The following is a 24,428-nucleotide window of genomic DNA, read 5'->3' on the forward strand; positions in this document are numbered from 1 at the left end:
CGTTCCATAAATGCATGGAGGGAATGAGAGAGTAAAGGGCTTTCCTTTGTCCTGAATTCGGGTCTTGGGCTCTGCGTTCTGGCAGTGGGGTATTAGAGTGGATTATTATTATTATTATTATTATTATTTTCAATTTCACTATAATAGAGACAGGGTCTTTCCATGTTGCCCAGGCTAGTCTTAAACTCCCGAGCCCAAGTGATCCCTCTGCCTTGGCCTCCTAAAGTGGTGGGATTACAGGCATGAGCCACCATAGGGGGTCAGCTGTTTTTGACTTGAGTAGGTCATCCTCCCTTAACATTCCTTGTTCCTGGTCTTTTTTTTTTTTCCTTTGAGGCAGAGTTTCGCTCTTTTTTCCCAGGCGCAATGGCGTGATCTTGGCTCACTGCAACCTCTGCCTCCCGGGTTCAAGTGATTCTCCTGCCTCAGCTTCCCCAATAACTGGGATTACAGGCATGCGCCACCACACCTGGCTAATTTTTGTATTTTTAGTAGAGACGGGGTTTCACCATGTTGTCCAGGCTGGTCTCAAACTCCTGACCTCAGGTGATCCACGTGCCTCGGCCTCCCAAAGTGCTGGTATTACAGGTGTGAGCCACTGTGCCTGGCCGTTCCTGGTCTTTTGATCGTTCATTTATGCCTCTGTCACCCTGGGGGAAACGGGTGTGATAGTCTGAGGGTTGGGGCTTTTGACTCCTCAGGGGACTCTGAGCTGGGCTGGCCAAGAGGTGAACTGGCCTATGAGATCCTCAGCCTCTCTTTATCCACCTGAGATCTCTGGGATGGAATGGAGGGCCAGCTCAGCTGTGAATGGCATCAGAAACATTCTGACTATATCCCAGGGAACCAGGGTATGCAGGCACTGGGAATATGGGACAGGATGCAGCCAGCACATGTTTTTTTTTTTTTTTTCTTTGAGATAGCGTCTCACTCTGTTGACAGGCTGGAATGCAGTGGTGTGATCTCAGCTCAATGTAGCCTCCGCCTCCCAGGTTCAAGTGATTCTCCTGCCTCAGCTTCCCAGCTAGCTGTGACTAAAGGCGCACGCCACCACGCCTGGCTAATTTTTGTATTTTTAGTAGAGGTAGGGTTTCAGCATGTTGGCCAGGCTGGTCTCAAACTCCTGACCTGCCCGCCTTGGCCTCCCAAAGTACTGGGATTACAGGCATGAGCCACTGCGCCCGGCTGATTTTTTTTTTTTTTATCCCTACTCTGTATCAAGCGTTGGAGACACAACCATATAGTCTAGCTGTGCAAACAGACATTATACAAATGATTCCTCAAAAGGCACAAAGTGTTTAAACGTCTGCAGAGTGCTGTGTGAGGGTGAAGGTAGGGGAGCTTGGTTTGGTCTGGGGCATATCCAGGCTTCTCTGAGGGAGGGATGGTGCAGCTGAAGCCTGAGAATGAGCAAGTTGTTAAAAAGCTGAAGGGGCTGAGGGCAGAGGACCAGCTGGGGAGAAAAGCACATGTAAAGTCCTGGGGGTCACAGGGAAAACTTGAGAGTTGTGTGTGGCTGGAGCAGAGATGGCCGAGGCGGAGAGCAGGGGCGATGGGGCAGAGGCTGACCTCGGGAACTTTGAGCATCAGGGCAAGTGGGTTTTGTTTTCTGTACTGGGTACTCTGCCTGTTCTTTTAAATAAAGTTTTACTGGCATGAAGGCATGTCCATTCATTTACATCTTGTCTATGGCCACTTTCACACTGCAGTGGCAAAGCTGAGTAGTTTTGATGTAGTCTATGGCCCATGAACTCCAAAATATTTATTACGTGGTCCATTAAGAAATAGTGTGGCTGGGAGCAGTGGCTCACACCTGTAATCCCAACACCTTGGGAGGCCAAGGCAAGTGGATCACCTGAGGTCAGGAGTTTGAGACCAGCCTGGCCAACGTGGTGAAACTCCGTCTTTACTAAAAATACAAAAATTAGCTAGGCATGGTGGCGGGCACGTGTAGTCCCAGCTACTTGGGAAGCTGAGGCAGGAGAATCACTTGAACCTGGGAGGCGGAGGTTGCAAGTGAGCTGAGATTGTGCCACTGCGCTCCAGCCTGGGCGACAAGAGTGAAACTCTGTCTCAAAAAAAACCCAACAACTCCTGTCTTGTGCTTCTCTCCTCAGCTGCTTGCTACCTTTTTAATTCAGCTGGAGAGGAGGAAGGGAGTTCAGTCTTCAGGGATCATGCTCACTTTCTGGCTGGTAGCCCTAGTGTGTGCCCTCGCCATCCTGAGATCCAAAATTATGACAGCCTTAAAACAGGTAAGTGGCAGTCTCCTTCCTCATCTTCCTTCAGTGGACCCGGGGGGAGAGATGCTGGGTCCCTCTGGCTTGTGTAGAAGTCATGCCTTGCCATGGGAACCAGGGGATGGGTACCACATGCAGCTAGCTTCTCCCTCGGTGACTTCCCTACCCCACCAAATCCTCACTAGGTCAGCCCCAGCCTTTTTTCTAGCACCTCCTTTCCCCAGGGCCTGATTTGTCTGTGTTGCTCCAAGGGGCTCCCATGGGACCTCCAAGGGCAGGAGCTGTGGGCCGATGCCAGGCTGGCCCCATCAGCAGGAAACAGCAAGACAGGCAGCTCCAAATTTTGCCAGGCTGGGATGGAGCCGAGCCGGGAACAGTGTTTGCAGAGTGACTGTTCCCCTGGGGGACCCTAGGCTTGTCCTCACGTTACCTTTGTCCCATCAGTTGCTGCTCTGGCTGGGGAAGTTGTTTACATTGGCTGCCATGTGCTGCTCCTAGGAATTTTGAGGAGTGTGCACTTTTTTTTTTTTTTTTTTGGCTGTTGTTGAGGCGGAGTCTCGCTCTGTCACCAGGCTGGAGTGCAGTGGCACGATCTAGGCTCACTGTAACTTCTACCTCCTGTGTTCAAGCGATTCTCCTGCCTCAGCCTCCCGAGTAGCTGGGACCACAGGCACGCACCACCATGCCCAGCTAATTTTTGTATTTTTAGTAGAGACGGGGTTTCACCATGTTGGCCAGGATGGTCTCGATCACTTGACCTCGTGATCCACCTGCCTTGGCCTCCCAAAGTGTTGGGATTACAGGCGTGAGCCACCACGCCTGACCTGGAGTGTGTGCTTTTGGAATAACCTGCTGTTCCTGCCATCTTGGAGCTAATTAGAGACTGGCATGAGGCAAAGGAAGGAAAAGAAGCTGAACATTTGACTATTGAGTGCCTACGTATTGTCATGAGTGATAGCAGCTGATGCTGATTGAGTTCATGTTTTCAAAGTGCCTCGCAGGGCACTGTGTATGTGTCACGAATAATCTGCCTGACCTCTTGCAGTGACTTGGACAGAATTTCTCAGCCTCAGCACTAATCGACATTTTGGATTGGAGACTCTTTGGTTGTAGGGGCTGTCCTGTGCTTTGTAGACATTTAGGGGCGTCCCTGGCTTCCCCTGACTGGGTGCCATAACACTCCCAAGTTACGACAAAGAAGATGTCCCCAGACACTGCCAGATGTTTCCTGGGAGGCAGAATCACCCCTGGTTAAGAACCACCGGTGGTTTATAGGTGGGGAATCTGAGGCACAGAAAGGTTAAATAAGTTGACAAGATCCCACAGCCGGTGTGAGAGAGCCAGGCGTTGATACAGCTCTGTTTCACTCCCAAGCCCTGTCTTCCTCCCATCAGGCAGCGGTGAGCAGTGAGACTACCTGTGATGGAGCCGGCTTTCTGCCATTACGTCCCGGGGGGAGCTGGCAGCCCCTGGGGAGCCTGCAATGTCCCTGTGGCTGAGTGGGTTTCTGCCACCTGCTCTCAGAATGTGATCTTGGGTTTTTTTTTTTTTTTGAGATGGAGTTTTGCTCTGTCACACAGGCTGGAATGCAGTGGCGTGATCTCGGCTCACTGCAGCCTCCGCCTCCTGGGTTCAAGTGATTCTCCTGTCTCAGCCTCCCGAGTAGCTGGGATTACAGTTGCCCGCCACCACGTCTGGCCAATTTTTGTATTTTTAGTAAAGACAGGGTTTCACCATGTTGACCAGGATGGTCTCCAACTCTTGACCTCAGGTGTTCCGCCTGTCTCGGCCTCTGAAAGTGCTAGGATTACAGGCGTGAGCCACCACACCCCGCCCCAGAATGTGATCTTTTTCTTCCTTCCTTCCCCACCATGCAGGATGCCCAGGTGGACCTGTTTCGTGACATCACTTTCTACGTCTACTTTTCCCTCTTACTCATTCAGCTCGTCTTGTCCTGTTTCTCAGATCGCTCACCCCTGTTCTCGGAAACCGTCCACGACCCTGTAAGTGTGACCACAGACAAGTGTGTGTGCGTGTGTGTGTGTGAGAGAGAGATGCATGACACAGTACCAGCTAACATTTCTTAGATCCATCCAGGATTTCGTTCCAGCCTCCCTCAACCCCTGATACAGGGAATATCATCCCACCTACTTTACAGATGGAAAAACTGAGGCTTAGATGTGGCTGGGGGAGCTGAAGGAGAGAATCTGCTTTGTCGTTGATGAACTGCTGTCTTGCAGGCCTGTAGGTTTCTCACTTGGCATGGTGATTTTGGAAAATGTGAGCAGATAATTACAAATCAGGTATTTTTTATGAATTCTAGCTGTCCAGATGTTCTGGAAAAGTAAAGTTCTGACAGATTAGGCCTATAATCCTACAGGGCAGAGCTGAGGAGTTGCTGGAGTCCCCGGCACTCCCTATTGTATTATACTGGCATGCTTTCCTCACTTGTGGCAAATGCCTGGCCCCTGAGGGATTTGAGTTTGAGACCCTTGGTCTGTTTTGTCAGTTTCAGAGAAATTCTGTAAATATGGAAACTTATCAGTGAGGAGTGTAGAGATGGCCACCGTTTCTGCTAGTAGAACAAAAGGGAACACTTTATTAATTTCCTTTAATTCTTTTCTTCTTTTTTTTGAGACAGGGTTTTGCTCTGTTGCCTAGGCTGGAGTGCAGTGGTGTGATCTCGGCTCACTGTAGTCTTGACCTCCTGGGCTCAAGCAATCTTCCTACCTCAGCTTTCTGAGTAGCTGGAATTACAGGCACTCACCACCATGCCTGGCTAATTTTTTTTCTTTCTTCAACTTTTATTTTAAGTTCCAGGGTATAGGTACAGGATGTGCAAGTTCGTTACATAGGTAGACGTGTGCCATGGTGATTTGCTGCACAGATCAACCCATCATCTAGGAATCAAGCCCAGGATCCATTAGCTATTCCTCCTGCTGTTCTCCCTACACCTGCTCCCCAACTTGGCTTACTTTTAATTAATTAATAATTGAAGATGGGGAGATGGTCTCAAACCCCTGGGCTCAAGCGATCCTCTCGCCTTGGCCTCTCAAAGTGCTGGGATTACAGGTGTGAGTCACCACGCCTGGCCTATTCTTTATTTTTTAAAATAGAGATGGGATCTTGCTGTGTGGCCCAGGCTTATTTGCAGCTTTTGATAAGAGAGATCTGGGAAGGCCTGCCCAGAAAACTGCATGTGAACGGAGACCTAGAGGGGTGAGGTAGTGGGTGGAGCAAACACCTAGAGGAAGAGTGTTCCAGGCAGAGGGGAACAAGTACAAGGGCCCTGGGGTGGGGAGGTGTGGAGAGAACAGCAAGAAAAGCCAGCACAGCAGGAGAAGTCTAAGAGACAGTGGGTGCCTGAGAGGTGGAACAGCCCCCTTGTGAGCCAGATGAGCTGTTTGGGTTTTATTGTGAGTATGGCAGGGAGGCCTTGGAGCACCTATTTGATGCTGATTCGTGGCTAGTCAACTGGTAATGGGCAGATTGCAGTGGGAGAACTTTTCACCTCTGTGGTTCTGTTGGGTTTGGCCTAAACCTCTGTGAGGGGCAGAGGCTTACCTCGTGGGTGACGAAAGGGCTTGGTGGGCATCAGTATGGAGGAGGAGGTTGATGATAACTAAGAGATTTTAGAAACCTATGTCCCAGGCCGGGCGTGGTGGCTCACACCTGTAATCCCAGCACTTTGGGAAGCTGAGACAGGCAGATCAGTTGAGTTCAGGAGTTCGAGACCAGCCCAGCCAACATGGTGAAATGCCATCTCTGCTAAAAATACAAAAATTAGCCAGGCATGGTGGTGCATGCTTGTAATCCCAGCTAGTCGGGAGGCTGAGGCAGGAGAATCTCTTGACCCTGGGAGGCGGAGGTTGCAGTGAGCAGAGATCACACCACTGCACTCCAACCTGGGTGACAGAATGAGACTCTGTCTCAAAAAAAGAAAAAAGAAATGCATGTCCCAGTGTATGTTCTGAGGAGTCCCGTGTTGGTATTTCCTTGCCCAAAGAGGAGCTGGGTTGGAGAAATGAGCAAGTGCACACGTCTGTGTATGTATTCCTGTGCATCTGTGTGTACGTGTGCATATGCATGCCTGTGCATGCTTGTGTGTCTCGGTAGTCATAGGGATATATATGCATGTATGTGCTTATATGTGAATGTGTGCTTGTGAGTGTGTTTATGTTCATGTATGTGTGTGTTTGAATATGTGTGTGTGTCTTTGTGTTGTGTGTGCTTGCATATGTATAAAGTTCGCAAAGGCAATGGTGACTCATGCCTGTAATCCCAGCACTTTGAAAGGCCAAGGCTAGAGGATCGCTTGAGCCCAGAGGTCACCCCATTTCGGATCCCTGGCTGGTGCCTGACACAGAAGAGAGGGGCTCATGAGTCAGTGGCTGTTGTATGTATTGTGTATCCATGTGTGTATGTGTGTGGCAGCCGAGTGTCCCTGTTTGTCAAATGTTGGGCTATTCTTTTTTGTCTTTTTGTTGTTGTTGTTGTTTTTTTTTGTTTTGTTTTGTTTTGTTTTGTTTTAGACAGATTCTTGCTCTTGTTGCCCAGGCTAGAGTGCAGTGGCATGATCTCGGCCCACTGCAACCCTGCCTCCTGGGTTCAAGCGATTCTTCTGCTTCAGCCTCCTGAGTAGCTGGGATTACAGGCGCCCATCACCATGCTCGACTAATTTTTGCATTTTTAGTAGAGACGGGGCTTCACCATCTTGGCCCGGCTGGTCTCGAACTCCTGACCTGAAGTGATCCACCTGCCTCAGCCTCTCAAAGTGTTGGGATTACAGGTGTGAGCCACCGTGTCTGGCCGAGCCATTCTTTAGAACTGGGATTTATACAAAACAAGTCACACCTCAACTGGGTGGCTGCAGACCTTGGATTGCTCAGGGTAAACAGAGTCTGGTTGGGGCTGCCTGGCTGGCATGGGGATCACCCGACCCATCAAGCTTCTTCTGGGAGCCTGGGAAGAGCTCTCTTGCCATGGATGGTTCTGGAAGCTTTTTGAAGGAGGGACTTTCTTGATTTCTGATCTCCCTTGGGAATCTGGATAAATTCCCTTTCACTTCTCCCCTGGGCGTGTGTGTACCAGGGTGACTCACAGAGCTGACTTGGACCTTTTTTTGTGCTTTCTGCATTCCTGGCAGCCTGGGCCTGGGATTTGCTCTGCCACCCTGGGTGACATGAAGCTCTCAGCTCTGGCGGCTAAAAGGCTGCACTGTTGTGGGGCTGGGACACCCTGACTCTTCTCCCCAGTCATTGTTTTCTGTTTCTGTCTCATCTCCCCCAGCTCGGCTCCTCCTGTGTCACTGCTGGTCTTCCAAGATGGTGGAAGACACTGTGGTTTGTCTCTTTGGAGTCTCACTCTGTCGCCAAGGCTGTAGTGCAGTGGCATGATCTTGGCTCTGCAGCTTCCGCCTCCCAGGTTCAAGCAATTCTCCTGCCTCAGACTCCTGAGTAACTGGGACTACAGGTGCACACCACCATGCCTGGCTAGTTTTTGTATTTTTAGTAGAGATGGGGTTTCACCGTGTTGGCCAGGATGGTCTCGATCTCCTGACTTCAAGTGATCTGCCCACTTTGGCCTCCCAAAGTGCTGGGATTACAGGCTTGAGCCACCATGCCTGGCTGTGGTCTGCCTCTGGTGCAGTGAGATCCAGCAGGGTGTCAAATGTGGGTGTGCAGGCTGCTGCATTTCTGACATTTGTGCACCTGTCCAGGGGAGAACACTTTGATTGGCTGACACTCTCTGTCCAGGAAGCCTGAACTTCCCTTTGGGTTCCTGTTCAGGAACCCCATGGGGTTGCCATTTACCTTTTTGCAGATTAGAGTTTAGACCAGGAGTTAGCCAGTAGCCCATGGGTCGAATCTGGCCTGCTGCCTGTTTTTGTAAATAAAGTTTTATTGGAACACAGCCACTCGCGTTCATCACATAGTGTCTACAGGTGTCTGGAGCTGCAGCAGTGGAGTTGTGTAGTTGCTACAGAGACTGTAGCACCCACAAAGTCTAAGATACCTACCATCTGGCCCTTTACAGAAGAAGTTTGTCCACCCCTGGTCTAAGCATTTCTTTAGCTCTGATGACTTTTTAGCTTCCTTTTTTGTCCCCTTTCCATTTTCAGGCATTCTTTCTTCCTATGCAAGACAGGGACAGGAATCGACATTTATTAGATGCTTGCTGTGTACTGGCTAGCACTATGCTAAGTTCCTTATATGCATGTCTCACTTGACTCTCACAGCAGTCGTGGTGAACTTGGTACTATTTTTCTCATTTTACAGACAAACAATCGCAGACATAAGTGCCTTGCTTGAAATGAGTAGTAGAGCAGAGATTCGAAGTCACGACTGGCTGCTGCGCACAATCGTGTCACTTCTCTTGGTTGTAACTGCTGAATGGGAGGGTCTTGGCTAAATAATGGCTTTGTGTTAGGCTAGAGGCTTCACGTGGCGGTATCCACCTTGTAACCTCAGTGCCTAAGACACAGCCAGGCACACGGTGGGCCTGTAGTGGTAATTTATTGTTGTGTTACATGGGGAGGTGCTCAGTACATGTGGCACGTATATTATGTCTTGCATAAGGGTGAAGTGTGCATGAGGCCTCACAGGACATCAGATTAAGCTGCTTCTCTGCCTTCATCCTGTTCAAGTATTACCAGCAAGAAAGAGGAAGGGGACTGATGTATGCACAGATGTTCTGAAGGCTTGGCATGGTGTCAAGAGCCTTATTTTCTTTTTTAAAATGTTGCATTTTGGGGGGTTAAATATATGTAACCTAAGATTTGCCATTTTAACCATTTTAAGTGTGCAATTCAGTGATGCTAAGTGCTTTTAAAAATCTTGTTCAAGGCCAGGTATGGTGGCTTACACCTATAAACCCAGCACTTTGGGAGGCCGAGGCAGGTAGATCACCCGAGATCAGGAGTTTGAGACCAGCCTGACCAACATGGTGAAATCCCATCTCTACTAAAAATACAAAAATTAGCTGGGCATGGTGTTGAGCACCTGTGATCCCTGCTATTTAGGAGGCAGAGGCAGGAGAATTGCTTGTACCCTGGAGGAGGAGGTTGCAGTGAGCTGAGATCGCTCCAGTCTGGGCAACAGACTGAGACCCTGTCTCAAACAAACAATGAACAAATGAACAAACAAACAAACAAAATAACCACATAACTACCTAGCAACATAGCCTAGCAATTGAGATGGGGGCAAGGAAGGGTAGGAACCAGGTCCTGTGAGAATCAGCTAGACTTGTGGCTTTGGGCTCGGTGCTCTTCCTTTGGGGACCTCAGCAGCCCCTTCTTGAAAACGGGTTGCAACTCGATTTGTTGTTGGCTTCACCTCCTCTCTCTGTCCCAGACCTGAGCCCTGTGATCTGGGGAGGAGGACAACGGGACAACCTGTTTGTTTGTCTTCCCATCACTCTCAGGGATTGAATCACAGTGGAGCCAGGAAGATGGGGAGAGTCCAGGCTTGCTGCTCTCCCATCCTCAGAGCAGCAGCAGGCCATCCATCACCTGTCGCCTGTCCTCAGAGTGATCAGCCAAGGCCTGGGGCGGCTGGGGTCAGGTCAGGCGGGGCCTGGGTGGGAGCTGGCAGGGCTGGCTCCTCCAGGCCACTTCGTGCTGAGTCACTGAGTCGGCCAATCCTCCCCAGCTGGCCCTGCTCCCACTCCATGACTCAGATGTCTATTCCAGCCCTGGCTGCTTGGTGGGGCTCCTCCCATCTGTCCTTCTGGCTCTGGGGCTGCCGAGGCTTTTGGGAGCCTGGGCAGGGCTGACCAAGACTGCCAGAGCTCCGGCCGGTCCCCAGTCTCCTGCCTTTTTTCTCATTGGCACTGAGTCTGTGGTTTAGGTTTGGGGGAGGAGGGTCTTGTAGATAAGGGGATCAAGGTCAAAGGAGATCATTTATTAGGTCCCAGCTGAAAGCAGAGGTCTTTGGACCAGTTGGAATGCTCGACATCCCCCGCAAGCTTGCTAGAAATGCTGGGTCTCAGGCCTCATCCCAGACCTACCAAGTCAAACTCATTTTAACAAGATCTCCAGGTGGTTCAGGGTTGCAAATCACTGGTTTGGAACATTCAGTGAAAGCTACTGAGCTCATTTGCAGTAAGAGGTATTTTTAGTCCTGTCTGTATAATATGTAATATTTTCCCCCCAGCATTTTACTATGAACATTTTTAAACCTACAGAAAAGTTGAAAGAATTCTACAGTGAGCAGTCATATAGTTGGTACCTAGAGCCACAGTTAACATTTTGCTAAACTTGCTTTGTCACATATCTGTCTGTCTAACCAGATAGCTAATCAGCCAGCCAACTGGCTACTTTTGTTTTGTTTTTTGTTTTTGAGATAGGGTCTCACTCTGTCTCGCAGACTAGAATGCAGTGGTGCGATCATAGCTCACTGCAGCCTCCAACTCCTGGGCTCCAATGATCTTCCCGCTTCTGTCTCCCAAGTAGCTTGGGCCCTACAGGTGCACACTACTGTGTTTGGCTAATTTTTAAATTTTTTGTAGGCATGAGGGCTCCTTATGTTGCCCAGTCTGGTCTCGAACTCCTGGCCTCAAGCCATCCTCCCACCTCAGCCTCCCAAAGTACTGGGATTACAGGCCTGAGCCACTGAACCTAGTTTTTTTGATATCTGAAACTTCCTTCGAAATATATTAGTATTCTTTCATGCACCCACTTCCAAGTAAATCATTAGCTAGAGTTTAAGATCTGTTTACAGTTCTGAGTTTTTTGCTTAAAATTTACATACAGTGAAATTGCTGATCTCAAGTTAGCATTTGATGAATCTTGGTAAAGGAATACTTTAAACCCCTGTCAAGATACAGAACACTGCAAGGACGCCAGGAAGTTCCCTTGTGCCCCTTCATGATCAGTCTCTGTCCCCACCCACCAAGGCCTGATCTTGGACCGTTGATTAAAGCGTTGAAACTCCATTTTCTTTCCACTTCTCCGTCATGCTTTCAGTCATTTAATAATCAGATGTTGTGCCAGGCGCTGAGCTAGAAAGAAACAGACCTTGACCACTGCCCTGGAGGAGAGATGGAAGGTGGGTGGCAGGCAGTTGAACCAACAACTGCAGGATGGACAGTGGGGGCTCTGAGGGAGGGAAGTGCTGGGAGTTGTGGGGGCTGGGAGAGTGGTCCCTGACTCAGCCTGGGGCTCCAGGGCTAGCATCCAGGGAGGAGAGGGGATGCTCAAGTCTAAGGAATGCGAGGCTCTGGCCAGGTGAATATGGTTGGAGGTAGTGGGGTGGGAGGGTGCTCCTGGTAGAGCAACTGGCATGTGCAAAGGTCCAGTTGAGGGAGCTTGTGGGTGTTGGGAATCACTTGGAATTCGGCTTGGCTAGGCTGGGTGCAGTGGCTCGTGCCTGTAATCCCAGCACTTTGGGAGGCCGAGGCAGGCAGATCACCTGAGACTAGGAGCTCAAGACCAGCCTGGCCAATGTGGTAAAACCCTGTCTCTACTGAACATAAAAAAATTAGCTGGATGTGGTGGTGCATGCCTGTAATCCCAGCTACTCGGGAGGCTCAGGCAGGAGAATTGCTTGAACCCGGGAGGCGGAGGTTGCAGTGCGCCGAGATCGCGCCACTGTACTCCAGTCTGGGTGACAGAGCAAGACTCCGTCTCAAAAGAAAGAAAGAAAAAAAGAATTCTGCTTGGGTAGATTGGAAAGGCTAGGATGTAAGCGAAAAGAGAGGCAAGAGTCAGGGAGCATCAGAGATCAAGGGTGCAATTATGTGTCACAGTAAGGACTTGGAATTTTTTTTTTGTTTGTTTGTTTTGAGATGGAGTTTCACTCTGTCACCAAGGTTGGAGTGCGGTGGTGCCATCTCAGCTCACCGTGCCCTCCACCTCCGGGGCTCAAGCGATCCTCCCACCTCAGCCTCGCAAGTAGCTGGGACCATAGTTGCGTGCCACCACGCCCAAGTAACTTTTTCTGTTTTTGGTAGAGATGGGGTTTCTGTATGTTACTCAGGCTGGTCTTGAACTCCTGAGCTCAAGTGATGTCCTGCCTTGGCCTCCCAAAATGCTAGGATTACAGGGATGGGTGAACCACCACATCCAGCCAGGACTTGGAATTTTAACTCTACTGTGGTGGGAGCTGAGGAAAGGTTTTTCACCAGTGGAATGACACACTCAGGTTGGACAGGTTGTGGAAGATCCTCAGGCTCAAAGGAAGAGGATACATTGGACATGGGGGCGAGGTCGGTGGCACTTAAAAAGCCTTTGCAGGCACCCAGGCAGGTAGAGAGGGAGGCTGAGCCAGGATATTCCCCTGTGCCCACTACAGCATCAAAAACCAGAAAAAGGGCCAGGTGCGTGGCTCACACCTGTAGTCCTGGCATTTTGGGAGGCTTAGGGGGGAAGATTTCTTGAGACCAATCTGGTCAACATCGTGAGACCCCATCTCTCGAAACAAACAAGCAAAGAAAACAGACAAGTTGATGGGCAGAGGGCATGGGAAAAGATTCCGGGGTGTGCTCCAGTAGAGGAAACGGAGGTCCTGGGCAGGGAGGCATTTTGCACAGTTGGTAAGCAACAGGGCAAACAAATCACCAGTGTTTACGTTATACTGGCAGATCTCTTACTGCTGGACATTTAGGCTCCGTCTAATAAGGGTGACAGCTGGGTGCACTGTATTATTTATTTAGTCCTCACAGTAGGGCAGGATGATCAGTCTCCCCACTTGACAGATGAAGACACTGAGGGTCAGAGTGGTGATGTGTCAGGAACCCTCCCACTGGGTTCTCACGCTTGAAACACAGATTGCTGGTCCCCACCCACACAGTTTCTGGTGCAGTAGGTCTGGGTGGGGCCCGAGCATCTGCGGTTCCCAACAAGTTCCCAGGTGCCGCCGATGCTGGTGACGGAGCTGTGTTTGAGGATCACTGCTCTAAACATTATTGCTGCTGCACGCATTGCCTCCTGCTGGGTGCAGGGGTTGTGGGGGGCACTTTTGCAGTGCAGAGCGGAGGTAACCAGCAGAAAACCCGTTAGAACTAAAAGCCGAGAGTGTTTCTGACAAACAGGTCAACATGCTGAAAGACCCAGACAAGGTCCTTAAACTACCCTGCGCTCCAAAAATCAGTGCCTGGGGCTGCCGTACCTAATTGGTTCAAACCACAGGGTTTCTGGCCAGCTCATCTGGTACCAAACGTAGATGTCAATATGGTGGATGCCAAAGAACACATCACTCTGTTTGGATGAATCAGGCTTTTCCTCCCTCTGTCTTCAGCCAGGACTTCTCTGAATTGTTTTCATTTCAAATGAAGGAGGGACCAGTTCACAAGCTGCTTTCATGCTATCTGGGACAGGAGTTGCTGTATTTCAGTGTCTGAGGCTGGGAAACCCCCTGGAGGTGGCTCTGTCTTTTGTACCTAGTGTGTGATGTCAAAAGATTCTCCTTGGTTTGGGTTAAATGAGATGCTCCCTGGATTACAATCCAGTGCCCCATGATTTTTTTTCCTCCTTTTTTATTGTCCATCCTTGACCTAATTCAGAAGTTAGTTGTCTTTGTTGTCAAGTAAGGCCTTCCACGTCAGATAGAGGCTATTTCCAGGCCGAGCGCGGTGGCTCATGCCTGTAATCCCAGCACTTTGGGAGGCCGAGGTGGGTGGATCGCTTGAGGTCAGGAGTTTGAGACCAGCCTGGCCAACATGATAAAACCCCCGTCTGTATTACAAATGCAAAAATTAGCCAGGCATGGTGGCGTGCACCATGTAATCCCCGCTACGTGGCAGGATGAGGCAGGAGAACCGTTTCAATTTGGGAAGCGGAGGCTGCAGTGAGCTGAGAACGCACCATTGCGCTCCAGCCTGGGCGATGAGAGTGAAACCGTCTCCAAAAAAAAAAAAAAAAAAAGCTGTTTCCTTTTTTTTTTTTGCCAGTGAAGGGGGGACCATGTGTTGGCCTTCCTATTGGTAACTTGAGATAATCTGAAAATCTGTGTTTAGATCCATAGAAGAGAGGCCGCCTGAGGAGAAGAATTTGACAAAGCTCTTTGAGTGTGCAAATTAGAAATGGCAATGGCTGGGCGCGGTGGGTCATGCCTGTAATCCCAGCGCTTTGTGAGGCCGAGGTAGGCGGATCAGTTGAGGTCAGGAGTTCGAGACCAGCCTAGCCAACATGGTGAAACCCCATCTCTATCAAAAAATCCAAAAATTAGCCGGTTGTGGTGGCAGGTGCCTAAAATCCCAGCTACTCAGGAGGCTGAGGCAGGAGAATTACTTGAACCTGGGAGGTGGAGGTTGCAGTGAGCCAAGATCGGGCCACTGCACTCCAGCCTGGGTGACAGAGTGAGACTCAGTCTCAAAACACAAAAAACAAAAAACTGTGCAGTGTTCTGTCTGTCAATGTCCTTGTTGCATTTGCAGGGCAGGTTTTCTACCAGTGGCTGGGGACTTAGTTTTACTGGGCTGAGGGAAGGTTAGGATTTGAGGGTCTTGTTAAGCTGGATATGGGCTGCATTTCAAGCCTCCCCTGGCTGTCTCTATCCTGCGTGTTGATGCCAAGGCTGAAGAAGACTGGATTTGCAGGCAAAAGACTGTCATTTGAGGCCAGATTTCACCCCTTAATCACTGTGTCTTAGTATGTTGTGGGGGTTGAGGTAGGCAGAGGTTAGCCAACCTTTTCTGGAAAGGGCTGGCTGATAAATACTTTAGGCTTTGCATCCCATACACTGTCTGTGGCAACCCCTAACTCTGCTGTGTAGCTCAAAAGGTGTCATATTCATTTATAATACATAAATGAATGGGTGTGACTGTTCCAATGAAACTTTACTTATAAATAGCTGGTCTGTGGGCCATAGATGCTTCTGATATATAAAGCATCTGGTATAGTGGTGTATTGTGAACCCACTGGGTTTTTTCCCCCCCAAACACTTGAGCTTTATTGATGTATATTGACAAATAAAAATGGTATATAGGTTGGGCACGGTGGTTCATGCCTATAATCCCAGGACTTTGGGAGGCCGAGGCAGATGGATCACTTGAGCTCAGGAGTTCGAGACTAGCTCAAGCAATAGAGTGAAATCCTGTCTCTACAAAAAATACAAAAATTAGCTGGGTGTTGTGGTGTGCATCTGTAGTCCCAGCTACCTGGGGGGCTGAGGTGGGAGGATCACTTGAACCTGGGAGATGGAGGCTGCAAAGAGCTATGATTACACTACCGTGCTCCAGCCTGGGTGACAGAGCGAGACCCTGTCTCGAAAATATATTTAAGGTGTACAGTTTTATGTTTCCATATACCAGAGGCTACTGTCACTGCTTCTATTATTATTACTACTACTACTACTACTACTCATATTACCCTTTCTTTGGCTGTTACTCTGTGCCAGGTACTATTCTAAGTACTTACCATGTTTGATCTCATTTAATCTTCACCACCAAGGAACTGACCCAAGGTCCCACAGCTAGGAAATGGCAAGCTGGGATTGAGCCATGCCAGCTAGCCCCGTGCTATGCACTGCTTCACACAGAAGCTGCCCCTCCACCCCTGCCGCCTTCTTTTTCCTTTGTTCCTTTGTTATCAGCCGGCTGTTTCCAGAAAAGGTTGGTTAACCTCTGCCTACCTCAACCCTCAGTGATTAAGGGGTGATATCAGGCCTCAAATGACTGACCTTTTTCCTTTGTTGCAGCTCTCACTGATTGTAATTCTGATTGTAATTATATATTTGTTTGCACCGTGGTTTACTTACTGTCCATCTTCCCCAGGGCAGGAGGCTGAATGGGGCAGGGGTCTCGCTGTCTCGTTTGCAGCTCCGTCCACGGCACTTCACCCACATCCTGGCCTAAAAGCAAGTCCTGCCCATATATTTGACCAAGAAATAAATGAATCATTGACAGCCATGCCCCCACCCCTTCCTCCTGTCTATGCCAGCCAGCACCTCGGTCTTTCACAGTGGGTAGGGCTTGGGCTGCAGGTGAAATGGATTTGCAATTCCCTGATTACCCACCCACCGACTGTGGGAGTGGGCAGGAAGGTGTCAGCTCTTCCGGATGAAAAACCAGCCTGCAATGCAGTGTTTCTACCCAGCCTACAAAGCAAACACCACTACCTCCACGCCTTAGGTTGGAGAAATTCCGCTTTATGACACAGTCCCATGGGCCTCATGTCATTTGTCCCTCCTGGCAGTCCCGGGGGATAGGTCGAGCAAGCAGTACGACAAACGACTCCCATTTTCCAGGTGTAAAAACTGAGGCTTGGAGGTGAAGGGACTTGCCCAAGGTCATTAGCTAGAATATAGCAGGGCTGGGATTAGAACCCAGGTCTGTCCGGGTCCACGGTCTGATCTGAACTCAGCTTCAGTTGATCTGGAATGCACCGGCTGCATCTGATGATCTTATTAAAGATCTGTGGCTGTCAGGGTCCTCCCCCTAGAGGTGCTGATTTAGTTGGTCCGGGGTGGGGCCCTAGGCACTTGGCACTTAACAAACTCCTTAGGTGATTCCAGTGGACAGGCAGGGCTGGGAACTTCATCACCCCTCCAAGCCCCAGACTGGAGCCTGATCCTTAGCCCTGGCTGTGTATTCGAATCACTGGAGGAGCTTTTTATTTAGCCTTTTATGATGGAAACATAAAGTAGACAGCATAGGATAATGAACTACCGTGAGCTCTTTTTCTTTTCTTCTTACTTATTTTTGAGACAGGGTCTCACTATTACCCAGGCTGGAGTGCGATGGCACAGTCTCAGCTTGCTGCAACCTCTGCCTCCCGGGTTCAAGCCATTCTCGTGCCTCAGCCTCTTGAGTAGCTGGGACTACAGGCACGTGCCACCATGTCCGGCCAATTTTTATATTTTTTGTAGAGACAGGGTCTTGCCATGTTGCCCAGACTGGTCTCGAACTCCTGAACTCAAAGCAGTTCTCCTGCCTCAGCCTCCCAAAGTGTTGGGGTTACAAGTGTGAGCCACTGCGCCCAGCTGCCATGAGCTCTTTACCATGCATTGCATAGGTGAACGTTTTAATATGTATCTCCGAAGGACATGGATTTGTTTATTTTTAATGACTTTTTATTTTGCAATAGTTTGGCTCACAAAAAGTTGCAAAAATAACAGAGTTCCTGATGTTCATTGCTCAACTTTCTCTAATGATAACATCTAAAAGATAAGAATTTTAAAAACTGTAACTGTTGGGCTGCATGTGATGGCTCATGCCTGTAATTCCAGCACTTTGGGAAGCTGAGGCAGGAGGATCACTTAAGCCCAGGAGTTTGAGCCCAGCCTGATCAATACAGCTAGACCTTGTCTTGACAAAAAACATGTATATGTGACTGTAATACTAACTTTAATAATAATTCATTATTATCAAATATTCCAGTAATCCATTGTGTTTGTACAATGGCTCATTCTTCTATGATATCATTCTTTATGTTTTAGCTGGGATTTCTTTATGGAAAAGAGTTTCCCCTTCATTTCTTTGATCACTGATCACTCTGTAGTGATCGAATAAATGACTGTTTTCCTCAGGGAAGCCTTCTCCAACCCTGGTGAACCAAATGAGTACATTTGGGAAAGGTGGAGAAAATACTTGTTTCTTTCTGCTTTTTCTGTGTTCAAACAATAACCTGGTTCACTGACAACATCAGATGTTTCTCTTTATTTCCAGCGTCAATATGAAACTTGTGTATATAAACATGTAAGGCCGGGAGCAGTGGCTCAAGCCTGTAATCCCACCACTTTGGGAAGCCACGGTGGGCAGATCACTTGAGTCAGGAGTTCGAGACCAGCCTGTTCACCAACATGGTGAAACCCCATCTCTACTAAAGATACAAACATTAGCCCAGTGTGGTGGCTGACGCTTGTAATCCCAGCTACTTGGGAGGCCGAGGCGGGAGGATCACTTGAACCCAGGAGGCGGAGTTTGCAGTGAGCCAAGATCACGCCACTGGACTCCAGCCTGGGCGACAGAGTGAGACTCCATCTCAAAAAACAAAACAAAACAAAACAAAAACCTTGCTTGGTATGTTTCAGCCTGTTGTACTTATTCTCCTTGTCAAAGCTCAAATTGTCCCTCTTTTAGCCTGCAGCGGCCACTTCTGCTTGGCTCTTGAGCCTTTTAACAATCCTGTTCATGCTTAGTTTCCTTGTTGTCCGGTGTGACAAGATGTTCTTGGCTTACCTTGCATGTTTCCTGCCCAGCCACTTTTCCAAGAAAAATCTGGAAGTTTAAAACAAAAACAAAGCTTCAGTGCCCCAGTCGCACCCAGAACCAGCTTAATCAGATTGCCTGGTGCTGGTAGGGCCCGGATACAGTATTTTTTTAATTTTATTTTTATTTTGATTGAGACAGGGTCCCTAGGCTGGAGTGCAGTGGCACGATCTCAGCTTACTGCAACCTCCGCCTCATGGATTCAAGCAATTCTGCCTCAGCCTCCCGAGTAGCTGAGCTTGCAGGCACCCACCACCACATCCAGCTAATTTTTTGTATTTTTGGTAGAGACGAGGTTTCATCATGTTGCCTAGGCTGGTCTCGAACTCCTGACCACAAGTGATCTGCCCGCCTTGGCCTCCCAAAGTACTGGGATTACAGGCATGAGCCACCACACCCAGCCAGGATACAGTATTTTTTAAAAAGCACGCCCAGCCTTGAATGGAAAACCACTGGACGAGAGTAAGCCACCTTATCGGGCTCTGTAAATGCCTTATATCTGCACAAGGCTGGATCTTTGAGTGGAGTCCTTGGCTAAAGCTTTCATTACTGCATGGTGACCTCTCTTCCCTCTGCTGCTAAAGCTTGTGTTTCAGAATTTAGACCCGGATGCATCCATGTTGAAAGCCAGGCTTTGTCTGTCATCCCAGGAGCTCTGTGTTCGTCCCTTTCCTTGCCTGCATGTTGTTGACTTGGGGCTCATCTTCATTTCTCTGGGAAATAAGTTCTTTGATAGCTTGCTTAGAATCTCTCAGTACTTCCCATTGCCCTTAGAATGAAGACCAAAATGTGTGGCCTGCAGTGTAGACTGTGCACAGCCTCCAGTGTAGACTGCTTAGGCCCCTTCTTGGTTCCTGGAGTCTACCATGCTTGCTTCTACCACCGGGCCTTTGCACACACTGCTGTCTGTTGGGAATGCGTTGCCTTTCCTTGTTACTTAGTTCTCCTCTACTCACCCTTCAGGTGCCAGCTTGACTGTCTTCCTCGGGGGAGCCTTCTCTGACCTTTGTACACCAGATCAGCCCCCATGCACTTACTTTGTCTCATTGGTAATATTTCTCTCCCTTCAGGACACACATCAAGGCCCAGAAGTTGTAGTTTTGCATTTGTTCATGTGATCATTTGATGCACATCTCTCTCTGGAGCCTGACTCTCTGGGGCTCACATCCTGACTCCACCGCTTTTAGCTGTGGGACCTTGAACAAATCTTTTCATCTCTGGTCCCCAGTTTTTAAATTAAATTAAATTTTATTTTATTTTTATTTTGAGACACTCTTGCTCTGTTGCCAGGCTGTAGTGCAGTCGTTCGATCATGGCTCACTGCAACCTCCGCCTCCCGGGTTCAAGCGATTCTCTTGCCTCAGCCTCCCAAGTAGCTGGAACTACAGGCGCCCGCCACCACATCCAGCTAATTTTTGTATTTTTAGGAGAGACAGGGTTTCACCATGTTGGCTAGGATGGTCTCGATCTCTTGACCTCATGATCTGCCTGCCTCGGCCTCTGAAAGTGCTGGGATTACAGGCCCAGTTTCTTTTAACTGCAAAACAGGGATGATATAATACTTTTATTTATCTTGTGAGGTGAGGATGAAGATTAAATAAGGTAGTTTGTGTAAAGCACTTAGAACAGAGCTAGCTACTAATAGTAGAGAATCTTGGCAGGTATTACTGACGATTACTGCAGTAGACCACAAGCTCCATACAGGCAGGGGTCATTTCTGTTTGTTTAGATTTGTATGCAGGGTGCTTGGCACAAGGGTTGTGCTCAGGAAATACTTGTTGGATGAACAAATGAATGAAGTGGAGATAATAGTAATACCAAGTTTATAGAATTCCATGAGGATATAAAATAATGCAAGTATATAAGCTCTTGGTAGAGTGTCTAGCACATAGTAGGTGGTCAATAAATATTCAGTGACTGAATGAGTAAAGTGGGGACAATAGTAATACCCACTCATGAGGTTGTCGTGGGGATATAAGGCAACCCTGTAGTACCTTGTAGAATGCCTAGCACATAGTAGGTGCTCAGAAAATATTTGTTGAATGAATGAGTGAAGTAGGGATGATGTTAACACCAGCTCCTAGGGTTGTTGCGGGGATAGAAGACAAGGCAGGTCTATAGCATGTTGTATTGTGGTTGCACATGGTAGACACTCCGTTGATTGAAACTGGAAGAGCTGCCATGAGTTTCTTTCTCCTGGGGATTAGGAGAGGGTCCTTTTGGAGTGCAGAATGGTGTGGAGCTGACGCTAGTCCTCTGGAAGGAAGAGTGAGCAGCTGACTACTTGCTAAGCTCTGACCTGGATGAAAAGTCAAATCGTTCCTTTCCCTCTTCCTCCCAAACCTGTGCTTTCTTTCCACTAGAATCCCTGCCCAGAGTCCAGCGCTTCCTTCCTGTCGAGGATCACCTTCTGGTGGATCACAGGGTAAGGCCAGGCCCCCCAGACCTCAGGGAGGTGGTGGGGAGTGAATGAATGAATGAATGAATGAATGAACATGCTCAGCTCCCCCTCCCCAACTTCTCCCTCCTTTGCTCTTCTGCAGAGTTGTCTTGAATCTGCCTGTGCTGGCCATGTGGTCTCAGAGACACCAACTCTGTCCGGCAGTTCCGTGAACTTGAATGTGATAAACACATGAGCCGTGAGCAGCTGACACCTCTGCAGAAGGCTTTGCCTGGGACAGCCATATGCTGGACTGCTCTTGCTTTAGCTTCAGATTTGGGTTTTTAAAATATTAGGTATAGTTATTACTGACATCGTGCCCCTCCTGTCCCCCACGCCTTAGAAAAATAATACTGTCTCACCACAGGAAGTGTGGGTTAAAAAACCACATGTGCAGATCAGCAGTGCAGGAGACATCTAGAGGTGACCAGTGTCACCGTTTTAGTATGCCTTCTTCTGGTCGTCTTTCTTTTTTTTGAGACGGAGTCTTACTCTGTCAGTCTCAGCTCACTACAAGTCTCCGCCTCCCAGGTTCAAGCGATTCTCCTGCCTCAGCCTCCCAGGTAGCTGGGATTACAGTCTTGCGCCACCATGCTCGGCTACTTTTTGTATTTTTAGTAGAGACAGAGTTTTGCCATGTTGGCCAGGCTTGTCTTGAAACTCCTGACCTCAGGTGATCCACCCGCATCGACTTCCCAAAGTGCTGGGATTACAGGTGTGAGCCACCATGCCCAGCTACCTTCTGGTCCTCTTTTTGTATATCTTTTTCTGCCCATTGTTAACATCTTAGTGGGGATTGTTTGAAGAATCTTTTTTTGCCCCTAATAAGCATCATCTTTTTTTTTTTTTTTTTTTTTTTTTGAGACAGGCTTTCGCTCTGTCGCTGAGGCTGGAGTGCAGCGGCACACTTGTAGCTCACTGCAGTCCCAATCTACTGGGCTTAGGTGATGCTCCTGCCTCAGCCTCCTGAGTAGCTGGGGCTACAGGCACACTCCCCCACGCCCAGCAGATTTTTGTACTTTCTGTAGAGATGGGGTTTCATCATGTTGCCCAGGCTGGTCTCCAGCTTCTGAGCTCAAGTGATTCTCTCGCCTCAGCCTCCAGAGTGCTGGGATTACAGGCGTGAACCACCATGCCCGGTCTCATCCTTGTCTTAATGACAAACATCGTTTTAAAAAATTAGATGTTTTAAATAATTTCTTGAAGTTACTATTAAAAAGCATCACTGGGACAGTTGATGTAATTTGTTCATGACTACAGGACACCGGATGCATGCTAATGACATTCATTCTTGTTTTGGAAAATTGTGCTCTAGTTACATAAGAGCATGTCCTGGATTGGAAGGGAATACCTCCAGTTTTTCTGCTGTAAAGGCATGTAGAGGCTGTATGTTAACTTTTTTTTTTTTTTTTTTTTTTTGAGATGGAGTCTTGCTCTGTCGTCCAGGGTGGAGTGCAGTGGCAGGATCTCAGCTCTCTGCAACCTCTGCCTCCTGGGTTCAAGAGATTCTCCTGTCTCAGCCTCCTGAGTAGCTGGGATTACAGGGACCTGCCACCACATCCAGCTAATTTTTGTATTTTTAGTAGAGATGGAGTTTCACTATGTTGTCCAGGCTGGTCTCAAACTCCTGACTTCAGGTGATCCACTGACGTCAGCCTCCCAAGGTGCTGAGATTACAGGTGTGAGCCACCATGCCAGGCCTTTAACTGTTTAAATGGTTCAGAAAAAGATGATGTGTTTGCATGTGTGTGTGTGTTTGTGTGTGCATGTCAATGGATACAGACAGAATGATACTGCAAACGTGGCAACGTGTTAACAATGGTGAGTTGAGTGAATTCTTAGTATGATTTGAGTAATTTTTCTGTAAGTTTGAAATTATTTTAGAACAAAAGATGAAAGTATTTTACCTTTTATTATAAAAGTGTTTAGTCTGCTGGTCACGGTGGCTCATGCCTGTAATGTTAGCACTTTCAGAGGCCAAGGTGGGTGGATCACCTGAGGTCAGGAGTTCGAGACCAGCCTGGCCTACATGGTGAGACCCTGTCTCCACTAACAATACAAAAATTAGCCGGGCAGCACACGCCTGTAATCCCAGCTACTTGGGAGGGTGAGGCAGGAGAATTGCTAGAATACAGGAGGCAGAGGTTGCAGTGCGCTGAGATGGCGCCATTACACTCCAGCCTGGATGGAGTCACATAGAAAGATTAATATAATAAAACTCAGTAATCTCATCACCCAGATTTCATGCTTACTAATGCTTTGTCATGTCAGCCTTTTTATTTTTTAATTTTTTCCTTCAGCCTATTTTTTTTTTTCTTTTTATAGGGTCTGACTCTGTTGCCCAGGCTGGAGTGCAGTGGCACAATGACGGCTCTTTGCAGCCTCCACCTCCTGGTCTTGAGCAATCCTGCCACCTCAGCCTCCCGAGTAGCTGGGACTACAGGTGCGAGCCATCATGACTGGCTAGTTTTTTTATTTTTACTTTTCGTAGAGATAGTCTCCCTATGTTGCCCAGGCTGGTCTTGAACTCCAGGGCTCACAAAATCCTCCCACCTCGGCCTCCCAGAGTGCTAGGATTATAGACATGAGCTACCGTGCCTGGCCCATATCAGCCTTTTTAATTTAAAATTTTAAAAAGTTGGCGGGGCACGGTGGCTTATGCCTATAATTCCAAGACTTTGGGAGGCCAAGGTGGGAGGGTTGCTTGAGCCTGGAGATTCAAGACCACCTTGGGCAACATAGGGAGACTCTTGTCTCTACAAAAATAAAAAATAAAAAAAAATTAGCCAGTCATAATGGCTTACACCCAAAGTCCCAACTACTCGGGAGGCTGAGATGGGAGAACCACTCTGGACCGGGAGCTGGAGGCTGCAGGGAGCTGCGATCGCACCACTGTACTCCATCCTGGGTGACACAGCGAGACCCTCTCTCCAAATAAATGAATGAATGAATAATAAAAAATAAAAAAGAGCTATCCTGATACTTCGCTCCTAAATCATCTTTTTTTCCCTAAGTCTTTTGTATGCACCACTAAAAAAAAAAAGCCATTTTTCCTGCATGACCCAACAGAATGAGCTGTAATTAGCTTGTAATATATGCAAATGTCCATCCACATTCTGACTTCCCAAGCTGCGTGGCTGCCTTCATTTGCAGCAGGCAGCTGTGCTGCAGAGGGGAGCGGCATCAGCAGGCGTGTGGAGTGAGTGAGCCCCGTCCTCCTCCTCCTCCTCTCATTGACTCTCATTGCCTAACCCCGTTGTGTCTTGGCCCCAGGTTGATTGTCCGGGGCTACCGCCAGCCCCTGGAGGGCAGTGACCTCTGGTCCTTAAACAAGGAGGACACGTCGGAACAAGTCGTGCCTGTTTTGGTAAAGAACTGGAAGAAGGAATGCGCCAAGACTAGGAAGTAAGTGTGAGTTTCCTTGTCCTCCAGGATGCCCCGGTCACCTCCTTTCCACTACTGTGGCCTGAATCCAGGGTGGGGCCCTGGCAGTGCTGCCTGTTACTAGCTTTGTGGTTCTCGGCAAGATGCCTCACTTCTCCTCCTGGCCTCAGTTTGCTTTTCTGCCAAATGGGGTAGGATCTCACATGTCATTAAAG

The 24,428-nt window shown here is 48.6% G+C and overlaps 1 protein-coding gene across 7 annotated transcripts in view; it reads left to right on the forward strand.

The window, feature by feature from the left end:
- LOC115933071 (titin) overlaps positions 1-24,428 on the forward strand; it is a 143,507-nt gene that overhangs the window by 30,136 nt on the left and 88,943 nt on the right. For 6 of the 7 annotated variants that reach the window (XM_063699494.1, XM_063699492.1, XM_063699493.1 and 3 more), the window contains 4 exons: positions 2,118-2,255; positions 4,118-4,243; positions 20,753-20,814; positions 24,103-24,234. In XM_063699494.1, the coding sequence (XP_063555564.1) occupies positions 2,118-2,255; positions 4,118-4,243; positions 20,753-20,814; positions 24,103-24,234 (458 nt within the window). The remainder of the gene's footprint in view (positions 1-2,117; positions 2,256-4,117; positions 4,244-20,752; positions 20,815-24,102; positions 24,235-24,428) is intronic. The other variant, XM_063699496.1, reaches the window with a different exon arrangement.

The sequence above is a fragment of the Gorilla gorilla genome, chromosome 18 (assembly GCF_029281585.2).
Source record: "Gorilla gorilla gorilla isolate KB3781 chromosome 18, NHGRI_mGorGor1-v2.1_pri, whole genome shotgun sequence".
NCBI lineage: Eukaryota > Metazoa > Chordata > Mammalia > Primates > Hominidae > Gorilla > Gorilla gorilla.